This window comes from Oncorhynchus keta, chromosome 9, assembly GCF_023373465.1.
Source record: "Oncorhynchus keta strain PuntledgeMale-10-30-2019 chromosome 9, Oket_V2, whole genome shotgun sequence".
Lineage (NCBI taxonomy): Eukaryota > Metazoa > Chordata > Actinopteri > Salmoniformes > Salmonidae > Oncorhynchus > Oncorhynchus keta.
In genome coordinates, this window is record NC_068429.1 from 10,529,505 (window position 1) to 10,556,241 (window position 26,737).

A 26,737-nucleotide genomic window follows, 5' to 3' on the forward strand; every position below is an offset into this window, starting at 1 on the left:
CTTGCTGCACTCACGTAACAGGTGGTCAGCCTGCCACGCAGTCTCCTCGTGGGATACAATGTAATCGGCCATAATTGGCATCCAAAAATGCCAAATACCGATTGTTATGAAAACTTTAAATCGGCCCTAATTAATCAGCCATGCCGATTAATCGTCCGACCTCTTGTACAAATATTATGAAAATATGAAAAATCATGTGTTTATTTTCCAATTCAATGACTGAAATGTTTTCTAAATATAGTAATAATCTAATTATAAACAACTTGCTATAATATTTCATATGTCTTATAACTGCAAAATAAATATGATCATACTTAGTGACTACAATATTGGCACATAAAATAATTTTCTCCTAAACGTCCCATTGAGCGGCGAAGAGACACCATTCAAGTGTTTGTTTAAATTCTAGTTAATTATTTAGTAATTTTTTATGTTGAGACCTCTAAAACCTGGCTGAGAATATCAGACAGATGAAACCACAGTGCCTGGACTTGTTAGACTGTCACCGTTCAAATGCCGTCACCCAGGCATGGCTGGATAGGCTAGAAAATGTGACACGTCATTCCCTATACACATGTAGGTTCTGAAACCTGACACTTCAAGTCAGCTCCGCTGGGAGAGTGGAAGCAGAGAACAGACAGATGGGGCTTTCTAGCATTATAAGGCACGGACGACCCTACGGCGTTCACACAGCGCTTTGGACACCAAAATGTCATTCGGAACGGGTCCAGAACCATATGGGGGGACTTAACATCTAAGAGGTTTAATTTCACAGTCGAAAGGTTAATCTAATTAAACTTTCTTAGTGAGACATCCTGGATAATCTGGAATACTTTGGTTAAAGTTGACTTACTGTCAGAGGAGAACTTTAGCACGGAGTCTGTGGCTGCATCTCCTACAAAGACACGCCCATCTTTGGTTACAACAATGTCGTGGGGCATTCCAAACTCCTGAAAACAGAGAGAACACACTGTAGTTAGTACAGCCATTCAAAAACAACCATTCAAAAACAATCATCTTTAAATTATTCCGTACTTCACATTAATACAGTCTAGATTATGCAATACTTAATACTCATTATGTCTTCAGTCTATGAGATGAAACTTAAAGTAAAATGTAAACATATTGTTTTTTATTGATTTATTTATTTAACAAGACAGTTAAGAACCAATTCTTATTTACAATGACGGCCTACTCCGGCTAAACCCTAACCTGGATAACGCTGGGCCAATTGTGCGCCGCCCTTTGGGACTCCCAATCACAGCCGGTTGTGATACAGCCTGGAATCGAACCAGGGTCTGTAGTGACGCCTCTAACACTAAGATGTAGCGCCTTAGACACTCGGGAGCCCTTCAAGCCCTTCATAGATTCACTGATAAAGTAACAGTCAGATCTAAATCGGGATAAATCAAGGTGTCCAGTTATTAAACCAATAGGTCTCCTCTACCTGTCCTCGTAGTTTACAATCCAAGATAGACGACAAACACAAACCCCACTCAACTTGGCACACAGAAACCAACCCCAAGAGACACGGCAGGAAGATCTTTATTTTATTGCCGTTTTAATGAAATTCCCTGCTGGCATCTGATTAGCTCAGAGGCACTAAATCAGGTAGTCATGCATCAGGGCTGGCCAGACAGGGATAGGAAGAATGATTAACTCTCCTGGAAGAAGATGACACAATCACTTTAAGTGGCTCAAGTAGTCAGAGACGAGGGTGTAGATCCATCTCACAATCAGTGGAGCCATTGTCAGACCATAGCTTTTAAAAGGAAAGTTCACCCAATTCACACATTTAACATTGGTTTACTTACCCTGTAAGCAGTCAATGGACAAAACCAGAACATGGATTGCTGTCTAACCATATCCATACACTGCTTACAAGAAACCAATATGCCATGTTGAAATTTGGATGGACAATACCTTTAAGTCTGATCCCAACGATCACGTGTAAACATTCTGCCAGTGACTCTTAATGTTTCTAGGCAGAATCTCATTTGAGTTCCAGCAACAACAAAAAACTGCTGTTGATACCTAGTCAGTTGTACAACCGAATACCTTCAACTGAAATGTGTCTTCTACATTTAACCCTCTGAATCAGAGAGGTGCAGGGAGCTGCCTTAAATCGACACCCACATCTTCGGTGCCCAGGGAACAGTGGGTTAACTGCCTTGCTCAGGGGCAGAACGACAGATTTTTACCTTGTCAGCTCAGGGAATCGATCCAGCAACCTTTCAGTTACTGGCCCAACACTCTAACCATTGCCACCCTACTGTATTAGACAAATCACATACCATCAATGGAGATCAATAACTATTTTCTTTGCTTGCTCTAAGGCTCAATAGGCAGATAAGATTTCAGATAATTCCAATGTTTGACTGGTGTGTGAAGTGCCTGATAGTGATTGAGGTAACATGAATAGCAATTAAGGTGATTGCTTGGTACAGAACTCCCTCTGTGGTTCGTGCCCGGAGGGCCTCCTCAGTCAAGCAGGTTATCCCCATCAACATAAGGCCATAACTGTCCTTGTTGATCCAAGAATCTGGTGTACGAAACCAAAAGTAAAAGACGCAAATGGAAAATGGAAAGCATCGGAAAAAGAACGCATAGAACATATCTACCGCTTCTTAGACTTGCTTTCAATGGGAATGACAGATCTATAAACGTACATTTCTATGTGGATTTGGTTGGGTCGCTCCAGTAGGAAAACGTATAATCATTTATGCACTCCCTACTGTAAGTCGCTCTGGATAAGAGCGTATTCTAAATGACTAAGATGCAAATGTTCACTGAAATACACTAGCTATTTAGCAACTACTCTACAAGCAACTAAATGTCGAGCAGCTTTGTTATGAAAAGCCAAAAGGGCCAAAATGGAGACATCATTAGACCAGAGAGACCACTCTTTATTTATTTACTTATTTATGGTACATGCTGATTGAATCAGAAGGATGTTCAATACTGTTATTTATTGCTGCTCTGGTTTGTAGAAAAATGGTTGTGTTTGCAGCAGAGCCCTCCCTCCCATCCGTAACCAACCTGTGCGTTTTCTGGGCTGAAGTCATCCAGGATCTCCTTGGTTGAATAATTAATCACAAAGCCTTTGAGAGGGGCAGAGCGCCCGTACGCAGATTCCCCATTCACCGCGTAGATCAGACCACCTGGATACACATACATTTGCATAAGACGCGCGCACACACACACACACACACACACACACACACACACACACACACACACACACACACACACACACACACACACACACACACACACACACACACACACACACACACACACACACACACACACACACACACACACACACACGGGTTAAGGGAACGGGCACATAAATATGGATTTTCCCCTTTGAAGACTTGCATTTACATGAGGGAGCGCGACGCAACATGAAAGTCGGCATCACAAAAACGTTTGTTACAAAGTGAAATGGTGCAATTAGCTGTCTCTAGGAAAGACCTTACAGTGTGCAGATGAAATTAAGTGGGTTTATTATGGGGATGTGGATGTATAATGTCTCTAAGACGTTGGTGTCTAATTTTCCTCAAATAAAACACACACTGGCAACCGATATAAAGTGGATTGCTAGTGTGATGTATGGTTTTAATAATTTTACACCTGAATTATTCCCAGAAAATAAATCCCTGTGAATATGACATAGCCATAACCATAGAGATATGACCCAGATTTGGTGTTTTATTTTATACCCATAAACAAAGTGCAAGAATGGGCAACTTTGATGGGGGTCACACAAAAAAATGTTTTTTTAATAAATAAATTATTCTACACATTTTGCCATGGAGCGTAGAAAAGATGTTTACGTTTGAAAGCAAGTTTCCTGCAATTCTACACATTTTGCCATGGGACAGAAAGTAGATTTAGCAATTTTATAACTCATTTCATGCAATTCTAATCATTTTTCCCATAGGGTGAATAGAAATGTTAAACTAAACTGCTGCTAAACTAACTTAGCAATCTAAAAATGTTAGCTGACAAGGGCTAACTGAGTGACTGTCAGTGACTGACACAAGAGAAAAACTGCTGATGCACAACCACATTTTAAAATGGCACCTTCTGTATTCCTACTATTCTAACTCTCAACAGTAAGTTGAAACCCCAAATGAGTTCCACCCCCAAAATAAATGAACAAATACATATATTTTTGTACTGTTTATTTTTGTGGAAATTGATCCAACGGTCTTCAAAAGGTGGGGCGGGGCGCAAGTTGCCCATCCCTGCCATAGAGATATAACACACAGATTTAATGTTCTATTCTCTGACCATAACCATAGAGATAATAGGTGTTATATTCTCTACCCATAACCATAGAGATAATAGGTGTTACATTCTCTACCCATAACCATAGAGATAATAGGTGTTCTATTCTCTACCATAACCATAGAGATAATAGGTGTTCTATTCTCTAACCATAACCATAGAGATAATAGGTGTTATATTCTCTACCCATAACCATAGAGATAATAGGTGTTATATTCTCTACCCATAACCATAGAGATAATAGGTGTTATATTCTCTACCCATAACCATAGAGATAATAGGTGTTATATTCTCTACCCATAACCATAGAGATAATAGGTGTTCTATTCTCTACCCATAACCATAGAGATAATAGGTGTTCTATTCTCTACCCATAGAGATAATAGGTGTTCTATTCTCTACCCATAACCATAGAGATAATAGGTGTTCTATTCTCTACCCATAGAGATAATAGGTGTTCTATTCTCTGACCATAACCATAGAGATAATAGGAGTTATATTCTCTACCCATAACCATAGAGATAATAGGTGTTCTATTCTCTACCCATAACCATAGAGATAATGTGTTCTATTCTATTTCTAAAACCACACCGGACTCACCATGCACAGGTGCGTAGGAGATGGCAAACACTTCCCCTCCAAACTCCTGCTTCTTGATCTCCTTGACGAATTCTCCGGATTCAGCGACAAAGCACTGGATGCGTCCATTCTCCCGGTCAGCCACGCACAGCTCCCGCCTGTCAGGCAGAAACACCAGGCTGTGTGGGATTCGGAACTGGACCCTTCTCCTTCTGTCTGACGAGCCTGAGGGGGAAGAACAGGGACATGTTCATTAGGGCACAGCGTAACAAAATGTTTCAAAATGGTGTGTATCCCCATTTGGGACTGGTTTCTTGAGTTTCATGCCTAGTGAATATGACCCAGAGCAATTGGAAGACAACTGTGAATCAAACGGTCTTTGAGCACGGCCCTGGGAGTGAATCACTTAGGTTCACTTTGTCTGAGAACATTGGGGCCCAGACATTTCGTGGTGTTACCATGGAGATAGAGGACTGTAGATAGATACAACATGTTTTATAACTCCGTGCTCATGCTGTCACAGGCACAAAGATGAGTCCTCTATCTATACGCTGGTGTTACCTCCTTAGAGCATAATGAATGTTCTTGGGACCAACAAGATGTGCAAAACAAGGTCCCTAACCACGGAATCCGTGACCCAGCAGAACCCCCCCCACCACCACCACCATCATGTCAAAGTTCAAACATGGAGTTGGTCTGGTCTTGAACTACTGTGTCTAACTCAGCTCAAATTAATATTGTGTCTTAATATATTCCCTATACCCAGTTTCTTTTGGCACAATTGTTATTGAATATTTGAATAGGAGAATAGAATGGGAGTGTGTGAATAGAAGTGTATTTGATATTTCACTAGGTACTCCAGATACTGTAAATAACCTGTGCTCCCACTAGTTCGACGTGTGTAGAGTTCTTCAGCCACTGCATGTCCTCTAAGGCCTATTGAAGTATTTACCGTAAAAGCACCGTTGTGATGTACTGCACCAGGGGTAATGAAGAGGAGTTCACAGCAGCCACATCAGCAGAAAATATTGGCATGCTATTACAGGTAAATCAATATAGATTCAAACACATTATGTCAAGCTGAGCCTGACATGGCCTTCGCTTCAAACAAACTGCCAATAAATCTTTCATTGTGTGTGTGTTCATGTTTGTCTGAATGTGTGTGTTTGTTTTTGTGTGTGTGTGTGTGCGTGTGTTTGTGTGTTCATGTTTGTCTGAATGTGTGTGTGGTGTGTGTGTGTGTGTGTGTGTGTGTGTGTGTGTGTGTGTGTGTGTGTGTGTGTGTGTGTGTGTGTGTGTGTGTGTGTGTGTGTGTGTGTGTGTGTGTGTGTGTGCAAGCATGCGCACGTCTGGAGCATGTACTACAAACCTGCTCCCCAGTGTGACAGGTATTTTCCCTCGGGTGAGAACTTAAGTATCCTGGCATTGCAGTATCCGTCTGACACATACACGTTCCCGGTCACGGGGTCCACAGCCACATCGGTGGGCTTGCAGAAGTGCTCTTTGTCACTTCCGGGTTCAAAGGCCTCTCCCAGCACAACCAGGGGCTTGTCCCGGCCATCGCTGCTCAGTTTGAACACCTAGGTGAGGGGGACACAGTATGTTGTACACTATGAAAGTCAAAGCTTATGTCCCAAATGGCACCCTATTTCTATAGGGCACTGGTCAAAAGTAGTGCACTAAATGGGGAACAGGGTGCCATTTCGGTACGGAAGTATGTTGACTTATTATATAGTGTCCAGAGTGTTTCCTGGTTAGGTCATGTTCTCAGAAAAAAACTCCTGGCCGTACGATCACTAAAGCCAAATGTAACAACAGTACAACTCATTGGTTTTTCTATAGTAGTGGGTCTTGGTACATGACATATGAGCCCCTTTCATGCCATATGGTAGCATGTGCCGGCTCAATCAGACATTGCATATGGTAGCATGTGCCGGCTCAATCAGACATTTCATATGGTAGCATATGCCGGCTCAATCAGACATTTCATATGGTAGCATATGCCGGCTCAATCAGACATTTCATATGGTAGCATGTGCCGGCTCAATCAGACATTTCATATGGTAGCATATGCCGGCTCAATCAGACATTTCATATGGTAGCATATGCCGGCTCAATCAGACATTTCATATGGTAGCATGTGCCGGCTCTCAATTGCATAGTAGCATTTCATATGGTAGCATATGCCGGCTCAATCAGAGACATTGGTAGCATATGCCAGCTCAATCAGTCATTGCATATGGTAGCCGGCTCAATCAGACATTGCATTGCATATCAGACATTGCATATAGTAGCATATGCCAGCTCAATCAGACATTGCATATGGTAGCATATGCCGGCTCAATCAGACACATTTCATATGGCCAGTGAGGACGTGACCACTATGGTTCTCACCTGACCAAGGCTAGTGAGGATGTGAACACTATGGTTCTCCCCTGACCAAGGCTAGTGAGGATGTGAACACTATGGTTCTCCCCTGACCAAGGCTAGTGAGGATGTGACCACTATGGTTCTCACCTGACCAAGGCCAGTGAGGATGTGAACACTATGGTTCTCACCTGACCAAGGCTAGTGAGGATGTGAACACTATGGTTCTCACCTGACCAAGGCCAGTGAGGATGTGAACACTATGGTTCTCACCTGACCAAGGCCAGTGAGGATGTGAAAACTATGGTTCTCACCTGACCAAGGCCAGTGAGGATGTGAACACTATGGTTCTCACCTGACCAAGGCTAGTGAGGATGTGAACACTATGGTTCTCACCTGACCAAGGCCAGTGAGGATGTGAACACTATGGTTCTCACCTGACCAAGGCCAGTGAGGATGTGAAAACTATGGTTCTCACCTGATGAAGCGCCACGTCCGTGACCCAGTAGTTATTGTCCTTGTCCGTGGTGATTCCATGAGGCAAGTAAAACCTGCCGAGCACACGGAGAAAACACTCTTTAAATGCTTTGAATGAAGACAACAACATCGCGTCCTAGGTGTCTACTTAGTGCACTACATAGGGAATAAGGGTGCTATTTTGGACAAAGCCTGTGTGCTTATTACGTAAGACATCTATTATGTCTCAAAACGCCTAATTGCCCTCGTTTGCACAGCGGTGGTAACGCTTCTTACATATTTCTTCCGGAGGCCTTGAGTACGCTGCCTTTGACGGGATCCACCACGAGAATGGTGGACTGTTGAATGGGACCCAGGGACTCCTGCTGGTATTTGCCGCTGTTGTCGAAGGAGCTGCAACGGAAGGAGAATGACTTGTGTTAAAATACTGAGAATACCTATAAAATTGTCTGAGACAACAAAGGTGTTGGGTGCCCCAAACGGCTCACTATTACCTACTATATCATGAACTACTTTTGACCAGAGCCCTTGGTCAAAAGTAGTGTACTATATAGGGAATAGGGTGCCATTAGGGACGCAGCAACTCAAATCCATGTATAACAACTAAAATGTGATGACTCTGCAGGTCATATTTGTTTTGTTTGTTTGAAGGGGAACGCTATTACTTAATCAGGAGGTTTCCATCAAAGGGGGAGGCGACACGGACACAAAAGTGACAAAAACGTACAAATGATTCACTCAAACAATCCCAAATACTTAAACAAATGCCTTGAACTCTTCCTGAGTCCCTGCTATAATCAGTCCCTTCTAAAATTCACCAAAAAATAACAGAGGACCCCAACTTTCACTCTTGGTTTCCGATCCCTCACTTTCATCCTCGAACTCCCTGTGGACTCCTCGATAGAAAAACAATGCCTTATACCTAACAAACTCAGTAGTCCCTATAGTGGAGTAAGCACAGAATATATAATAAATCACGCCTCTTTCTATTCTATGAAATAAAACTGCGTTCGTCAATGAACACCACCTGGGAGACATTTGTTCACATCCCTGAACTTTTGACTTTTTGATGAATTACGCAGGACAATATCAGCTACAAGAGCTTAACGAGTTTAAGGTAGGATAGCAGTAAATAACAAACAGTATCTGGGGTGTATACTGATGACTGATATAGAGAGGGACTATCCGTTCTCACCTAATGACCTAGCTAATTCATTTTCCCCTCTCATCTGGCTCCAGAGTCTTAAGAGCACTGAGGCAAGGGCAGTTAGCGGAATTAGATTTTGCCTGTTAGCGCATGGTGGCTCACGTTGGCGGCTCATGAAATTTATGTTATTTCACATGGAGAGTCTTGGCCAGTTAAAGGGATATTTTTCTTCTAAAACATATTTTAGTATGTCATGACAATTTTTCATTTGTACTGAAAGTTACAACTTAACTGCTGACAAGCACATTTTTCTGGAACCATATCAACAGTGGACTAGTGAACAAAACACTAAAATATTTTTTTTGTGTAAAATATTTTAAAGCTGTGTCATGGCTTTGCCCTCTTTGGGTACAGCAAGCCCCATCTCCCTCTCCCTGCCTCCTACAACTAGGCTGCTGTGGTCAGAGAGGTCGTAAATTCCAGGAAGATCCTGCCGCATGGCCACACAGTATAGAGACAGAGTGGAGTTTCATAGAGAACAAAGGAATTTCTTCCACCTCACAGAACTTGAGGTCCGAACAACATTTATGTTCCGGAGAAGGTATAAAAGATCGGTGAAGAATCCAGCTACGAACTGGTCCGTTTGGTACAAGTTTGTAAAACTCATGAGAGACGGTGCGGCCACATTACCATAACGCTGTTTATATAATAGCCTCAGATATGAGGTTTACATCTAATTGTTGTATAAGATGAATGAGTGAGGATGATACTGTTTGTAAAATTGTGTAATGTGATTTTGGACTGTTTAATGAAGGAAACTCCAATTCCCTTTTGAGTTTAACTAAATCAGAGGACCGCCCATGAGCCCAGTTAGGGTCGGGCATCCTGGGACAGGCCCTTTTCTGCAATTCCGAATAAAACCCCAACCTTGAGAATTCCTCAACAGACCATGTTTTTCTCCATTATGAGAGGACAAAGGTTACAGACTATGTTTTCTATCAATCACGAGAGGACAAAGGTTGAGAGGATTGCTGAATCTTTTAACCATACCACGTGGTTAAACTCTTAGACTATCGATACCGACAGAATAAGAACAAGTCTTTGATATTAATTACTAGTCTGCAACTAGGAATTCGGTATCATTGAACGCGAAGAACGAAGACGGGGGAAACATCAAAAACGAAATGAATGAATGTCACTCTGAACAATCCATTCTAACCACGAGAGAGGAGAGAGAGAGAGAGAGAGAGAGAGAGAGAGAGAGAGAGAGAGAGAGAGAGAGAGAGAGAGAGAGAGAGAGTGGACGGAAACTCTCCAACAGAAACTAACTTTTCAACAGCGATCAAGACGACACACTGAGCGTAAATATATATATTGATGGCAATTGTTCCAGAATGAGTGAGCGTTCATGTGCAAAGGATTAGCATTTCAATTGTTATAATTATCAACTGTGTGTTGTCATCTCAGTCGACCCCCACCTCCCTTTTGTACACCAAGCCGCCATGCCGGTTTAGCCCACTAGGGCACATTCATTTCTTGTAACCATTTTTACTTTGTTTGTTTGTTTATGCAGTTCTGTGAATTACTTAGTTAATAAATAAATGATTTAAGACAATTGATGTATGGACGACTCATAGTGAAGACTGGGTTCGTGCAGATAACCAACAATTTACGTGACGTTTGGAATGAGACTAAGTAAATAATTCATTAATTCGAAGACGAATTCATCAGTTATAAAATATCTGAAAAGTTATATTAGGAAAATTATACTTTGTAATCTGAATATTTTCTTTGGTGCCCCGACTTCCTAGTTAATTACAGTTGGATGATTAATCAGTTTAATCGCGTAATACCAATTACAGAGGATCTTTGATAAAAACTAAAAGTCTTCATTTAATGATAGTAAAGACACGACAGCTGCAATATGTAACTTTTTGGGTGACAAGACCAAATTCACATAGAAATGTAGTTATAGATCAGTCATTCTCATTGAAAGAAGGTCTAAGAAGCAGTAAGATATGTTCTATGTGCACTCTCTATATGCTTCCCGTTCTTAAGTTTAGTTTTACGTAGTCTTTTATTTCGGTTTTGTAGACCAATTTCAAACAAGCTAAAAAAATACAATATTTTTGGTTATTGAACATATATTTCACAGCATTTAGGAACAATGATTCTCTATACATTGCTTGTTTTGTCACAAACTGAAATTAGGGGAACTATTAGAATTTTAGCAACCAGGAAATGGCGGACCGATTTCTGCATATTCTACCTTTAATATGGCACATTCCTGTAATTGATATGGGCCACATCACTGGAGCTGGACACATGCACTGGGATAACTAATTAGGCCCTTCAAATTGACTGATATAGTCATGGTCAGCAGTAGGAAGAGGGAAGCTCAGAAGCCAGGCAATGATTAGGCTAATTGAGACTGAGTGGTGCAGCGGTCTAAGGCACTGCATCTCAGTGCTAGAAGCGCCACTACAGAGCCTGGTTCGATTCCAGGCTGTATCACAACCGGCCGTGATCGGGAGACCCATAGGGCGGCGCTCAATTGACCCAGCGTCGTCTGGGTTTGGCCGGGGGTAGGCCGTCATTGTACATAAGAATTTCTTCTTAACTGACTTGCCTAGTTAAATAGGTTAAAATATTATTTTATATATATTTAGAAATACACGGTTTGGTCATAAAAAAAAAATGTTTTTGTTGTAAACTCAATTACTGTGAATCTTCTTCAGTACACTTTTTACAACGATACATTTAAAAACAGAGCCAAAAATGTTTATGCTCTTGTTTACTTTAAAAACATGTTGCTTAAGGGGAGTGAAACAAGTCCATATTTACACTCACCATTCATCACAAACTGATTTCATAAAAGAGGACTAAGCTTCCAAATGTTAGAAATTCATTAATGTCACCAATTCAAGGCCTAGTAAATTGATGATAATAAGATAAATGCCTAATAAGCTATTTCTATACACACTTATAAACTGCAAAATGAGTGCCTAATATGTGATCCCTATACTACACTAGCTAGGTTTCCATCCAATTGGCAACCAATTTTCATGTAAATATTATAAAATCCACATTTCCCTCCAGAGATGTTTTCATCAAATTGATATGTTTCAGATAAAGTGCTGTGCGTGGTGTAGTCCACATAAAATACATTTTGCGGTTAAATTCACATGTACCCGAATAAAAAATACAAGTTAAATGGGTTTCCATCGCATTTTCAACTCTACTGATGGTTTTCTCACAATAAATATTGCATTATATAGCGAGTGTGCAAACTCTGATATTTGCACGTGTTCGCTACAGCGCAACAAATTCTTATTTTCAATGACGGTCTAGGAACAGTGGGTTAACTGCCTGTTCAGGGGCAGAACGACAGATTTGTACCTTGTCAGCTCAGGGAATTGAACTTGCAACCTTCCGGTTACTAATCCAACGCTCTAACCACTAGGCTACCCTGCCACCCCAATCCTATCCTACACGATTATTATTATGAACAAAAGTCAAACGGCAGCCAAGAATGGATCATCATGTCACCGGAATAAAACCCTGGATATTTATTGGAAAGGAGCATCAAGCTCATCACAGTGCACTTTCACCACCCTGTGAAGTTTATCATAATGTATTTCTTCTGTTTCCTAATAAACTGCATGCTTCCTGATGAGTCGTCGCGGGAGGACCACACAACATGTCATCGTGTGACTCCCAAGTTTACTTCGATATGATGGTTGTTGTGCATAAAAGAGCTTCCACCAACATTTCTCGCATAATTCATTGTACCGACACAAAAAAAAATCCCACCATGTCTAGTGTATTTTGTTTTGTCGACATTTGCCGTCATTAAATGTTTTATCCGACATGCACTTTACTCACAAAAAAGGTTGGATGGAAACCTGGTTACTGTTACCAAAAGTTACAATCACGAATTCAGAAACCTGTTTTTTTTTTTAAACACATCACCAAAGCCGATGGCGTCTTCACCCTTTCATCACTTTGCCCAGATTGCCTGTCTATTTATGCTAATCAGGACACCTGGGAGAGGTTTGAATTTGCATGGGGGGGGGGGTCTACATGTTCCTGGCCTAGTGACAGGTTACAACCCTGAACACTGGAGGAACACAGTGCCCCAATTACTGACTCCAGTCTACAGACTGTATCCCTATTGCTCCCTCTGAACAAAACAAACAGTTTGAAACATAAAGACAGAAGGAACCTTGGGCTCAGCCTGCCAAACATCAAGAGACACAGGCTGCATCCCAAATTGCACCTTATTCCCGACATAGTAGGCCCTGGTCAAAAGTAGTGCACTAAACAGGGAAAGGCTTCCATTTAGGACACACCCACACAGCCTTAAAGGGATGCACCACTATCTACATAAAAGTCTTATCTGATTTGGAGGAAAGTAAAACTGGATCATTCGAGAGAAGGGACTTCACTAACTGACAATCTATTTGCAATTATCCATTACTTCAGCCTCACTAAACTGGTTTGTGCCTGTGCCTGGAGCTAATCTCAAAAGTCTGTTTGTTTGCAGTTTGTTTGCACAGTGGACAGAACAGGGAAAATATCCCAACACTCTTAAATTACTTGTCCCCCTTGTATTCCATTCACCACTGATCTGAATGGATGTGGGTAAGTAGACATAGGTGATAGGTCTAAATTATCTCCGGTCCAAAAGTCCATTTAACAGTATTTGGACATCGCTGACAGTCTGATAAAGTCAAAAATGTCTGAGTAGTTGTATGGAGCACTTCACAATAGACCGAGATGAGAGGAAATGGTGTCATGATCTGAATATTAAGCTCCAATAGACTGAGATGAGAGGAAACGGTGTCATTGTCTGAATATTAAGCACCAGCACCAGGAACATCGATTTCCAGCTTTCTAAAGACTTGGAAGTGTTGCAATGCAAGACAATGCCAATGTTTATCCTAGGATTTTTTTCAGCGGCGGTGAAAGTGGGTGTGGGCCAGGGTTTCCGTAATGAAAATGTGGCATTGGACATTGGACATTTGAGAAGTGTACCGGTAACCTAATTAGGGCATCCACCCACGGTGATCAGAATGACAGAAATCACATTAAGATTATGGTAATTCGTCTTCACAGAACGTGCAAATCGAGGAGGCAATGACGTGTGTCCTTACCGCGCACTTTGAAGGCGTTAGAATGACGTCGCGTTCGCGTGCTAGTCGGAACTAGGAAACTCAGAAATGTTCGACTCGCTAATAGGTTGTAGTTAAGTTAAACATGTGTCACGTTCAAACCAGTTAGCAAGATGGATTATTAGTTTTCCAAGTTCCGACTAGCGCGTGAATGCGGCATAACTGTCCACATTTATTTTTCCTCAGCCAACAAGACAAGTAATGAACAGCTAAATCACTAGACTATGCATAGGCAGAGCGTGAGTTCCAAGTTTAGGAGAGCACATTTTCACCATAAAAATGCATCTTTATAACAAAGCATTCCATACATCATTGCATTTGCAGACCTGGGTAAGATGGCCTACTATTCCTACCCTTACAAAAAAAGATTGCAGTCAGACTGCAGTGTAGCTGCAGTATGCTGCAAATACTGTGTCCCAAATATTATTTATGTTCTACTACAGTAATTTTGCAGTGTAACTGCAGTTAGAGTGCAGTATAATATTATTGTATATAATCCACCTCTGGCCTGCTCGCCTCCCTACCACTGAGGAAGTACAGTTCCCGCTCAGCCCAGTCAAAACTGTTCGCTGCTCTGGCCCAATGGTGGAACAAACTCCCTCACGACGCCAGGACAGCGGAGTCAATCATCACCTTCCGGAGACACCTGAAACCCCCACCTCTTTAAGGAATACCTAGGATAGGATAAGTAATCCTTCTCACCCCCCCTAAAATATATATGCCATTTAGCTGACGCTTTTATCCAAAGCGACTTACAGTCATGTGTGCATACATTCTTTAGATGCACTATTGTAAAGTGGCTGTTCCACTGGATGTCATAAGGTGAATGCACCAATTTGTAAGTCGCTCTGGATAAGAGCGTCTGCTAAATGACTTAAATGTAAATGTAAATGTATATTACTGCATCGAAAACACCACAGTCAACTGCAGTTTCTGCACTTCTACAGCAGTTTCAAAACTGCAGTCCTTTTGTAAGGGTAACGTGATGAGTAGATTGGATAGTCATAATTTAGGATAATAAAATATCTCAATCACTGTTCGCAAAATAGATTGTTCAATGCATGACTGACAACATAACGTTAACGTGTCGCCTTTCTTTGCATTGGGAAAAACATATTTAAAGCAATTCAACTACACTTTATATGACTGGAGACATTAGCAGAATCTTTTTTAATACGACAAATTACAGGGTAGACTACTCTGCTGACACGGACAAACAATCAATAAAACCAATGTTGTCCATATAACAGGCCTACGAGAAGGGGAGACACGAAATGAATATGACGTCCATTGTCCAAAAACAAACTTTTAAGCGGCACTGAGCCAACGCTGATTAAGGGTGAATATGCGCAGTGAGCAATTACCAGTGGCATGGCCGATGCTCTCCGCTGGTGCCAACAAGATAGGCTTATTGGCCTACTGTTGTTCGCTCAATTAAGTTGATACAATTTTATTTTATTTTTTACCCCCTTTTTCTCCCCAATTTCGTGGTATCCAATTGTTAGTAGTTACTGTCTTGTCTCATCGCTAAAAGTCCCGTACTAGCTCGGGAGAGACGAAGGTCGAGAGCCGTGCATCCTCCGAAACACAACCAAGCCGCACTGCTTCTTAACACAGCGTGCATCCAACCCGGAAGCCAGCCGCACCAATGTGTCGGAGGAAACACTGTGCACCTAGCGACCTGGTCAGCGCGCACTGCGCCCGGCCCGCCACAGGAGTCGCTAGTGCGCAATGAGACAAGGATATACCTACCGGCCAAACCCTCCCTAACCCGGACGAGGCTAGGCCAATTGTGCGTCGCCCCATGGACCTCCCGGTCGCAGCCGGCTGATCGAACCCAGAGTCTCTGGTGGCACAGCTAGCATTGCGATGCAGTGCCTTAGACAACTGCGCCACCCGGAAGGCCACTAAGTTGATAATTTCGATTACTGAATGACAGATTAGAGTCTATTCAATGTCTTCTTTTTACAGCAATAGCCCTTTTCTTCTCAAACTATGTTTTCCCGCAATTGTACTTTTGAAATAGTGCGATATGCATGGATGGGCCTTTTCACTGAGAGTAGCAACTCAACAATCATCTACAGTTGAAGTCGGAATTTTACATACACCTTAGCCAAATACACTTAAACTCAGTTTTTCACAATTCCTGACATTTAATCCCAGTAAAAAAATTCCCTGTCTTTGGTCAGTTAGGATCACCACTTTATTTTAAGAATGTGAAATGTCAGAATAATAGTAGAGAGAATGATTTATTTGAGCACATTCCCAATGGGTCAGAAGTTTACATACACTCAATCAGTATTTGGTAGCATTGCCTTTAAATTGTTGAACTTGGTTCAATCGTTTCAGGTAGCCTTCCACAAGCTTCCCACAATAAATTGGATGAATTTTGGCCCATTCCTCCTGACAAAGCTGATGTAACTGAGTCAGGTTTGTGGGCCTCCTTGCTCGCACACGCCTTTTCAGTTCTGCCCACAAATGTTCTATAGGCTTGAGGTCATGGCTTTGTGATGGCCACTCCAATACCTTGACTTTGTTGTCCTTAAGCCATTAAGCCAACTTTGGAAGTGTGCTTGGGGTCATTGTCCATTTGGAAGACACATTTGCGACCAAGCTTTAACTTCCTGACTGATGTCTTGAGATGTTGCTTCAATATATCCACAGAATTTTCCTCCCTCATGACGCCATCTATATTGTGAAGTGTACCAGTCCCCCCTGCAGCAAAGCACCCCCACAGCACGGTTGGCATGGCGTTCTTCGGCTTGCCAGCCTCCCCCTTTATCCTCCAAACATAACGATGGTCATTATGGCCAAGCAGATCTATTTTTGTTTCATCAGACCAGAAGATATTTCTCCAAAAAGTACAACCTTTGTCCCCATTTGCAGTTGCAAACCGTAGTCAGGCTTTTTTATGGCGTTTTTGGAGCAGTGGCTTCTTCCTTGCCGAGCGGCCTTTCAGGTTATGTCGATATAGGACTCGTTTTACTGTGGAAATAGATACTTTTGTACCTGTTTCCTCCAGCATCTTCACAAGGTCCTTTGCTGTTGTTCTGGGATTGATTTGCACTTTTCGCACCAAAGTACGTTCATCTCTAGGAGACAGAAGGCGTCTCCTTCCTGAGCGGTTTGGCGGCTGTGTGGTCCTATGGTATTTATACTTGTGTACTATTGCTTGTACAGATGAGCGTGGCACCTTCAGGCGTTTGGAAATTGATGAACCATTGATGAACCAGACTAGTGGAGGTCTACAATGATTTTCCCATGATGTCAAGCAAAGAGGCACTGAGTTTGAAGGTCGGCCTTGAAATACATCCACAGGTACACCTCCAATTGAGTCAAATTATGTCAATTAGCCTATCAGAAGCTTCTAAAGCCATGACATAATTTTCTGGAATTTTCCAAGCTGTTTAAAAGGCACAGTCAACCTCGTGTATGTAAACTACTGACCCACTGGAAATGTGATACAGTGAATTATTTGTGTCATACACAAAGTAGATGTCCTCACCGACTTGCCAAAACTATAGTTTGTTAACAAGAAATGTGTGGAGTGGTTGAAAAACAAGTTTTAATGACTTAATGACTTAAGTGTATGTAAACTTCAACTGTATTTGGAATTTGCAACGCACACTGAACAAATTGCGCACGTTGCCTTTCGCTCAGACTGTAGGCAATGCAATTTTTTTTAGGCTTGGGTATGCTAATGATCCTCTGGCCAAATCATGCATTAGTTGGCTATTTTGAATGGTTTTATGTAGAGACAGAAGTTGGCTAATTAAGCTATATAATTTACTTAGAGAAAGCTTCCCTTAGCCTTAATCGACACGCCGCCTATAAGCCCCTGTCAATCTACTTTCCCCCATAGCAGAAAAGTTTACCTATTCTACTGGTCAGCTTTTCAAGAACGATCTTGCCTAAACAGATTGGGACTGTTGTGGGACGATAGATCACAAATTCATACAACCAGTAGGCCTGGGCTATATTATAATTTTTTAAATGTTGATAAACCATTATTTCTTAACATTATTAGTGCAGCAATGCACACATAGCAGTAGACTAAGAGCAAATGTCCATTTGGCTACAGCTAAAAGGCTCTGTATGCTGTATGTGTGATAAATAAGAGACGTGACACGGGCATATTTAATTCCAAGGAATTATGCAAATTAACCCATAGACAGATAAGCATTGACTGGTCAACTATATTTACATCAACTGGTATTTACGTCACCGAATACCTTTTTTTTTTTTCATTTCACTGTAAGGTCTACACCTGCTGTATTCGGCGCACGTGACCAATAAACTTTGAATTGATTTTGAATAGGCTAAAAAGCATTATTTCGCAATGGGATTTTTTTTCTTTCTGCTGAACAATTGGCTGGTGCCAAATTTATTTATCGGCTTTTCTATGTATTTTTTTTACGGCCATTAGCGGCTGACGGAAACCCTGGCGATTTTAGAGGCCCTTCTCTTGGCAGCAGAGACAACATTTTGCTGTTTTAAAGCACATCTACACATTTTGCCATGGAGCAGAGAACATTTGACAGTTTTAATGCTAGTTTCCTGCAAACAATTTTTGCAGTGGCAGCCACGATTTAGTAGCGGCGGTGCGCCGCTTCTCAGTGCATTTAGGGGAAACATTGAATGCAAACTGTAAAAGTTTTTGTCTTTGAGAGAGTTGTTTGTGTTGTGTTTGGCCTCAGTAGCCTACACACTGTAATACTATTTCTTTACTGACATTCTTGCCAGGTATCTCTTTAAACAGTAGAACTTTAAAGAACTACTCTCAAAACAAGTCCCCGTTTTTTGTGTACTACTTTACCCAATGTGTGCAATATGTTGGTCTTGGTCAGTTCCTGGATGGGAGACCAGATGCTGCTGGAAGTGGTGTTGGAGGGCCAGTAGGAGGCACTCTTTCCTCTGGTCTAAAAAACAATATCCCAATGCCCCAGGGCAGTGATTGGGTGACACTGCCCTGTGTAGGGTGCCGTCTTTCGGATGGGACGTTAAATGGGTGTCCTGACTCTCTGAGGTCATTAAAGATCCCATGGCACTTATCGTAAGAGTAGGGGTGTTAACCCAGGTATCCTGGCTAAATTCCCAATCTGGCCCTCAAACCAGGCTCATTCATCCCCCTCCTCTCCCCTGTAACTATTCCCCAGGTCGTTGCTGCAAATGAGAACGTGTTTTCAGTCAACTTACCTGGTAAAATAACGGAAAAATAAATCAAATAAATAAAAATGTTTACGAATTTGTTGTGCTTAAGATCCCGGAGTGCACCTTTAAGAGATCTTCTGGTTAAATAAAGAAGACAGTGGTCCTCTCTCAGATAAACATTACAGTAGGGAAACAGCATAACAGTACAGTCGTGGCCAAAAGTTTTGAGAATGCCACAAATATTATTTTTCACAAAGTCTGCTGCCTCAGTCTGTATGATGGCAATTTGCATATACTCCAGAATGTTATGAAGAGTGATCAGATGAATTGCAAAGTCCCTCTTTGCCATGCAAATAAACTTAATCCCCAAAAAACATTTCCACTGCATTTCAGCCACAAAAGGACCAGCTGACATCATGTCAGTGATTCTCTCGTTAACACAGGTGTGAGTGTTGACGAGGACAAGGCTGGAGATCACTCTGTCATGCTGATTGAGTTCAAATAACAGACTGGAAGCTTCAAAAGGAAGGTGGTGCTTGGAATCATTGTTTTTCCTCTGTCATCCATGGTTACCTGCAAGGAAACACGTGCAGTCATCATTGCTTTGCACAAAAAGGGCTTCACAGGCAAGGATATTGCTGCCAGTAAGATTGCACCTAAATCAACCATTTATCGGCTCATCAACAACTTCAAGGAGAGCGGTTCAATTGTTGTGAAGAAGGCTTCAGAGCGCCCAAGAACGTCCAGCAAGCGCCAGGACCGTCTCCTAAAGTTGATTCAGCTGCAGGATCGGGGCACCACCAGTACAGAGATTGCTGAGGAATGTGAGTGCATCTGCACGCACAGTGAGGCGAAGATTTTTGGAGGATGGCCTGGTATCAAGAAAGACAGCAAAGAAGCAACTTCTCTCCAGGAAAAATATCAGGGACAGACTGATATTCTGCAAAAGGTACATGGATTGTACTGCTGAGGACTGGGGTAAAGTCATTTTCTCTGATGAATCCCCTTTGTTTGGGGCATCCGGGGCATCCGGAAAAAAGCTTGTCCAGAGAAGACAAGGTAAGTGCAACCATCAGTCCTGTGTCATGCCAACAGTAAAGCATCCTGAGACCATTCATGTGTGAGGTTGCTTCTCAGCCAAGGGAGTGGGCTCACTCACAATTTACCTAAGAATACAGCCATGAATACAGAATGGAACCAACGCATCCTCCAAGAGCAACTTCTCCCAACCATCCAGGAACAGTTTAGTGATGACAATGCCTTTTCAAGCATGATGGAGCACCTTGCCATAAGGCACAAGTGATAACTAAGTGGCTCGGGGAACAAAACATTGTTATTTTGGGTCTATGGCTATGAAACTCCCCAGACCTTAATCCCATTGAGAACTTGTGGTCAATCATCAAAAGGTGGGTGGACAAACAAAAACCCACAAATTCTGACAAAGTCCAAGCATTGATTATGCAAGAATGGGCTGCCCTCAGTCAGGATGTTGCCCAGATGTTAATTGACAACATGCCAGGGCGGATTGCAGAGGTCTTGGAAAAGAAGGGTCAACACTGCAAATATTGACTCTATGCATCAACGTCAATAAAAGCCTTTGACACTTATGAAATGCTTTAAATTATACTTCAGTATTCCATAGTAACATCTGACAAAAATATCTAAAGACACTGAAGCAGCAAACTTTGTGGAAATTAATATGCGTCATTCTCAAAACTTTTGGCCACGACTGTATATGTAACATCATCATAGCTACTTACTTGACCCCCCATTGGTGGTCTCCCCTGTGGAAGATGACCAGGTTGTCGTCTGAGTCCAGGGCCAAACCGGACACCTGACCCAGCTGGAGTGGGCTCTCTGGCCAGTCCGTCACCTCTTCCAGATGGTACTCTACACACACACACACACACACACACACACACACACACACACGCACACACACAGAGAGAGAGAGAGGAACGCCAGAAACCTGTGGTCAGCTTAACAATACCATAGGGTCGTTTCAAAGGAGGGAAAAATGACATCTGGCAAGTAGTTCGTTAGCATGGGGTAATGTAAACCAAATAGATTCCTAGCCGCCCCGGTGCAATGATCTCTTGTCTCCCGTCATCACCCACTGTTTCCTAATAATCTGATAATCTGCTAATAGTTTGGATTAATCTAAAGTGGAATGATTTGACATACACTGTATATTGCCAGGTCGCCCTTGTAAAATAAGTATTCTGACTTCAAATGGGACTTCCTAAATAAATATAGGTTAAATAAAAAAATAACAAACATCTGCATTCAGCAAGACACCATTTTTGGAATTGCTTGAGAGGACAGTGGAGGATGATAGGCCGCTGAGCTCAAACAAAAGGTTGCTGTGAGTCTAATGGAAGTGAACGTAAACACATTTCTGGCTACTACTGACGCATTAGCCTGAAAAATCTATTCACATTTAGTTGCTTGAGTGGATGTTCTTCTCTCGTTGATATGGTAACTAGGTCAAAGACCATTCACTGTAGACAATTACTAGACATAAGTAAACACATAATGAGACAAAGCTTATGTTAAGCATGTCTTATGGCCCTCGACCAAAAACATTTTCGAAATTGCTAGCATTGGATAAAAATGAACTGCAACAGTTTAGCTAATGAAATGAAACCACATTGAGGTTTTCATTATAGGGCTAATAAGACAGAGCAGAGTGCAATAACATGTAATGATGCATGTAATCATATTAATCTACAGAATAATGAAGCGTGAGCATGTCGCACACAACCACAAACATACTCTGCAAACTTCTGATAAATAAAAACAAAACAACATCAACGGCTGCAAGAGAGACTTTGTGAATTGTTGGTTGGACCGACATTTGGCTAGAAGGCATTACTGTACTGTAAATGGGGTCAAAAAGTCAAACGTCCAGTTGAACGTAAACACCAGCACTGGATAAGCAATCAGGTGTAGTGAACACCTCAGGACACTTCGTCTCCTTATTAAAATGGTTTGATGATTGAAAAGAGCCTATCATGTCGCGGGGATGGCATTTTCAATCAAGAATCATTGAGTGGATTTAGTATGTGCTAAAAACGTGTTTGAAAAGTCGCTAGGCCAAAGCCTTAAAAGGGTTTCACATTCACAACAACTAAATGTTTACTTGACAAGTAATGAATGATTATGTAAAGTGCTTACGTAATGAATATGAAGACGTCATATAGAACATAAGCCCTTTTCAAATATCCTCTTTCACAGAAAAACTCAGAATTACATCTTCAAATACCACACGACCCAGTCGATGTTCAAAATGCCAACATTCACTGCCTGCAACTCCATTCCACGCTGGCTGGCTGACTTCCCTAGGCAGTTTCTGCACTCAAAGGTACGACTGGGGCACCAACCCTCAGACAAACAGCTGAAAGCTTCTCTGCTGTATGAATAAGTCATGGTGTGATGTGGAGAGGAATGGCAATTAGTTGGTTAAAGTCTGGCCGGGAGACAACAAGGCGCTCCAACCGGTCTTCTCTCCACCGCCCCCAAAAACAGGAGCATATGCATGAAATCAAATTAATTTACACCCGTTTGTGTTGGTAATTGGATTTTCCACACCGGATTGATAGAGCCGGGACGGGCGGGCCGATAGGACGTATCCCTGATGTTGTTTGAGATTTGACATGGAAACTGGAATTGAGCAAGTCACAACAAGAGCTCCGCCTCGCTAACAGCTGGTTGGTATAAAAGACACACAAAAAAAACAACTCAATTAGTATTGAGTAAGGGAACCTACTCAACCGAAACGTTCAATTAGACTTTTTTTGCAGCTGTCAGCAAGCTTTGTTTTAACAACAAAGAGAGGGATGTTACAAAGGGGAAAGAAACACACCAGGAAGTCGTAATCTAGTCTTATTTCAACTCCGTTAAGCTTTGTGTAAATCTTGGCGATTTTCTTAAAAATTGTGGCGGAGCGCCCTTATGTACTGTATGTATTTTTTTTAAATGGTCTAATAATTTCAATCCATAAATCAATCAATCAATCAAATCACCTCTGAGAATAGAGCCAAAATTGGGCATGCTAAACACTGGTCTGGAATCAGCCTTTGCTTCATGTCTCTTAATCTGAACCAGTTCGATCAGAGCCTAAAGTTATCCCTGGACCAGCTACACTTCCAGTCTCATCAGCATGTAGGCTATAGCGCCAACACTGGGTGATTATGTGGAGCCTCACTATACCTCATTAATGAGCGTAATGAAATGGGAGGACATGGGAATAATAATAAATGTAAAAAATAATAATAATTTGAAATCACATAAGGGCATGCCTTGGAATTGAAACATGCCAAAGCAAAAAGACGTCTTTCAAACATGGTTGATGTCACCCCCCCGGAAAACCCACCTTCTTCTTCATCATCATCGTCAATCTCGACCAGGGCGTTAGCTGGCATTAGCTTGCTCCCGGGAGGCCTGGCCGTAGCCTCTAACTGGTGAAACTTGTGCACTCTGTCCCTCACCAGTATAGCATCCTCTCTGTCCAGGAAGCCTAGCCTGGGACTGGGCCAGCCCAGGTCCTTCTTTTGAATTATGCTATCAATCTGAGCCACCAGTTTGGCCTGGGCACTCTGCGCCTCGCCGGGCGTATACTTATGCACGTGGACTACGTCCTCGCTCTCGCCTAGGAGTTTGGACAGAAGGGAATAGAAGTCACCTGCACACAGACAGACAGACAGACAGACAGACAGACAGATAGGCAGACAAAAGGAGGGGAAAAGAAAGGGAAGGGAAAGAAAGAAAAGGGGAAACATGGGAAGTGTGAAAACAGGTGCGGAGAGGAAGGAGGAGAAGTGTAAGTGCATTCCATTGTAGATAGTGTCGCTACGCAGCTGGAACAAGGTGTTAGCAGGAAACACAGACAAAGGTAGGTGTGATATAGCATGCAGTCGTACCGTTAGTTAAAAGGATAGCTGGCAAAATTTAAAATGCTAAATTCACAAATATTAATGGAAAAATCCACCAAAAACCACTCATTCCTTTAATTTAACACTAATATGCGAGAACAATATTTTTTTGTGAACAAATGTTTCATTTTGGCGTAATAATAAGGTTGGTAACAACATGGAAAATCATTGTGGAAATATTTTTCAGCTCAAGTCAACTATGTAATGCTCTCCCTACGGGCTGGCTGGCTAGCTAGCTAGCAAACATAGCTACACACAATAACACCAAATACAATATCAGCATGTAAAGTAGCTAGTTAGCTATAAAATCATCTTAACAAACTACACTATCAGTTTAGGAGTCCCCAATCTCACCATGTTCAACCTGAAGATGCCTCACAGAGTGGAGTCTAACAATCGCAACAGCAGACATACTTTGAGGAGATGGAAAACAAAGCCCATGCTACGTCAATGGGCCGCACGGTGCATTCTGGGTGATTCTGGGACAAGTAGCACGTGAACGGGAGTCTATTGGGCGCTAGCTCAAAAACCCAACATTAGCACAAATTTTGTCACCAAGAAGTACAACATCGCAAATCTTTACAGAGATGTGAGATAATTAACTGGCTCTCTGTAATATCATCTAGCTTTGGAATTCTGACATTACATACTTTCGAGGAAAATAGGCACGTTTATCGACATACTTTGAGAAGGGAATGCTTGACCAATAGCTTAGCAATTGCGTGACGGAGCATGACATTGGGAACGCGATTGGACGACAGCCTGCTGGGTGGGGCATTATACGCTACTTCTTTCATTTGATTCCAATCTCCTTTCTATAATATCTCTGACAATGGCACCTTGCAATGCACCCTGGACTAAACAGACAGACAGATAGGAAGAATGTGCTAGATCCTCCATTAAATTACAAAGTTCTCAGGTAGGAATATTGCAAAAAATATGAGAAGACATCCTCCTCCCGAGTTATGACATCAGCCAGTATTGACATGTATGATAGACGTTTTCACAATGTAAAAGTCGTATTCCTATTAACTTCCAGTGTAGTGAGAGAGACTTTATCACAGTGCTACGTCATACCGGCCCGAATTGCTGCCCGCTTGAAGGCCAATAACTCAGGTACACGTGAAAACATGAAATGACCCAGGGAATTGATAGAACATCACTCAGCGATGCATAAAAACAATATAACATTAAAAATGGGTGAACCTTTCCTTTAACTCACAGCATTTTGACCAGTATGGGGTTGTAACATGTTTGGTACTATCCTTTGCTGCGGCTAAATGCACAGTACATAAAAATTCACAGTACATAAAATGTAACAACCCCTTTTCAAATTATGTCATTGTACTACAAATAAATATATTGTACTACAAATAAATATATTGTGCTACAAATAAATCTCAAAAAGACTAACAGACCACATCCTGTATACAATACAGAACACTGTGGTTATGATATCTTCTTAGGTATGCCTACGTTAAACTGTCATCTAGGTGAGGCCTAAATTCTTCACCAAGCTAGCCAACGGGTGGCAGGGAGTGTTCCGACTGGATCGCTGTGTGTGTGCGATCACTCATTGCATTAACAGCTGCGATGGGAAGTGACAGTGTCTCAGACCACTATGCATTCTGGAAAGCCACCCTACATCTAAGACAGTGTATAATCCATTTCTCAGCGTAAAAAGGTCACATCTGAAAGCAAGAACAGCAATCACATCCCATAAAGACAATGGCACTGAACTCTGACATACTGCATAGCTGCACAAACACACACACACGCTGCATTTCAAAGAAGAGGCTTCTGCCCGTTTTTAATAGGTTCATATTAAAGGTTAGGTAGAATAAATGTAACCAGATGTAACAAACATTTGTATTAGTATATGCATCAAAAGACCCAAGACTTTCTTCTTTTTTTCGAGTTATGACATAGAGCTAATCAGAAATCAGAAGAATGACAAAGAAAATGTCGGAAAATGTTTTCCGGGGATTGATGTAATATGGAGGACCCGGCAAGCCAGCCTATCCACTATAATGCAAACTCCAATAGAAATAACTTGAAATGTATAACTTCAAATCTGTAGCTCAGTTGGTAGAGCATTCCTTCTGTAGCTCAGTTGGTAGAGCATGGCGCTTGTAACGCCAGGGTAGTGGGTTCGATCCCCGGGACCACCCATACGTAGAATGTATGCACACATGACTGTAAGTCGCTTTGGATAAAAGCGTCTGCTAAATGGCATATATTATTATATTATTTAAACCAAATTGTTTGCACTCATGACTACAGGTTTTAATTAAAATGTTCAGCAAATACTTTTGAAATGTTAGAAATCAACTTGAAAGGTTGCTAGCCAACTAACCTGCTAACGTTAGCCCTGTTAGCCTGCTAACTTTAGCCCTACCGGGTTACTAACGATACGTTAGCAGTGCATGAGTCAACACCTAGCTTACAGCTTCATTTATCAAAGAATGTTAGCTATATGCAGTTATCTTAGCCAGCAGCTTGCTAGCCAGCCAGCTAAAGTTAGTTATTTAGCTATTAGCCTAGCCAACCACTACGGTTATGGTTGGCAAACTAAAGCTGAACTACTGGAGACCAGCTAGAACACAACTAAC

The 26,737-nt window shown here is 41.8% G+C and overlaps 1 protein-coding gene across 5 annotated transcripts in view; it reads right to left on the bottom strand.

Annotated features, from left to right (window-relative positions):
- Window positions 1–26,737, bottom strand: part of pam (peptidylglycine alpha-amidating monooxygenase) — a 160,568-nt gene that overhangs the window by 21,338 nt on the left and 112,493 nt on the right. For 4 of the 5 annotated variants that reach the window (XM_052525120.1, XM_052525122.1, XM_052525121.1 and 1 more), the window contains exons 16-23: window positions 23,567–23,875; window positions 20,952–21,081; window positions 7,996–8,112; window positions 7,721–7,793; window positions 6,245–6,455; window positions 4,897–5,100; window positions 3,040–3,161; window positions 854–950 (exon numbers count right to left, since the gene is read on the bottom strand). In XM_052525120.1, coding sequence (XP_052381080.1) covers window positions 854–950; window positions 3,040–3,161; window positions 4,897–5,100; window positions 6,245–6,455; window positions 7,721–7,793; window positions 7,996–8,112; window positions 20,952–21,081; window positions 23,567–23,875 — 1,263 coding nt within the window. The remainder of the gene's footprint in view (window positions 1–853; window positions 951–3,039; window positions 3,162–4,896; window positions 5,101–6,244; window positions 6,456–7,720; window positions 7,794–7,995; window positions 8,113–20,951; window positions 21,082–23,566; window positions 23,876–26,737) is intronic. The other variant, XM_052525124.1, reaches the window with a different exon arrangement.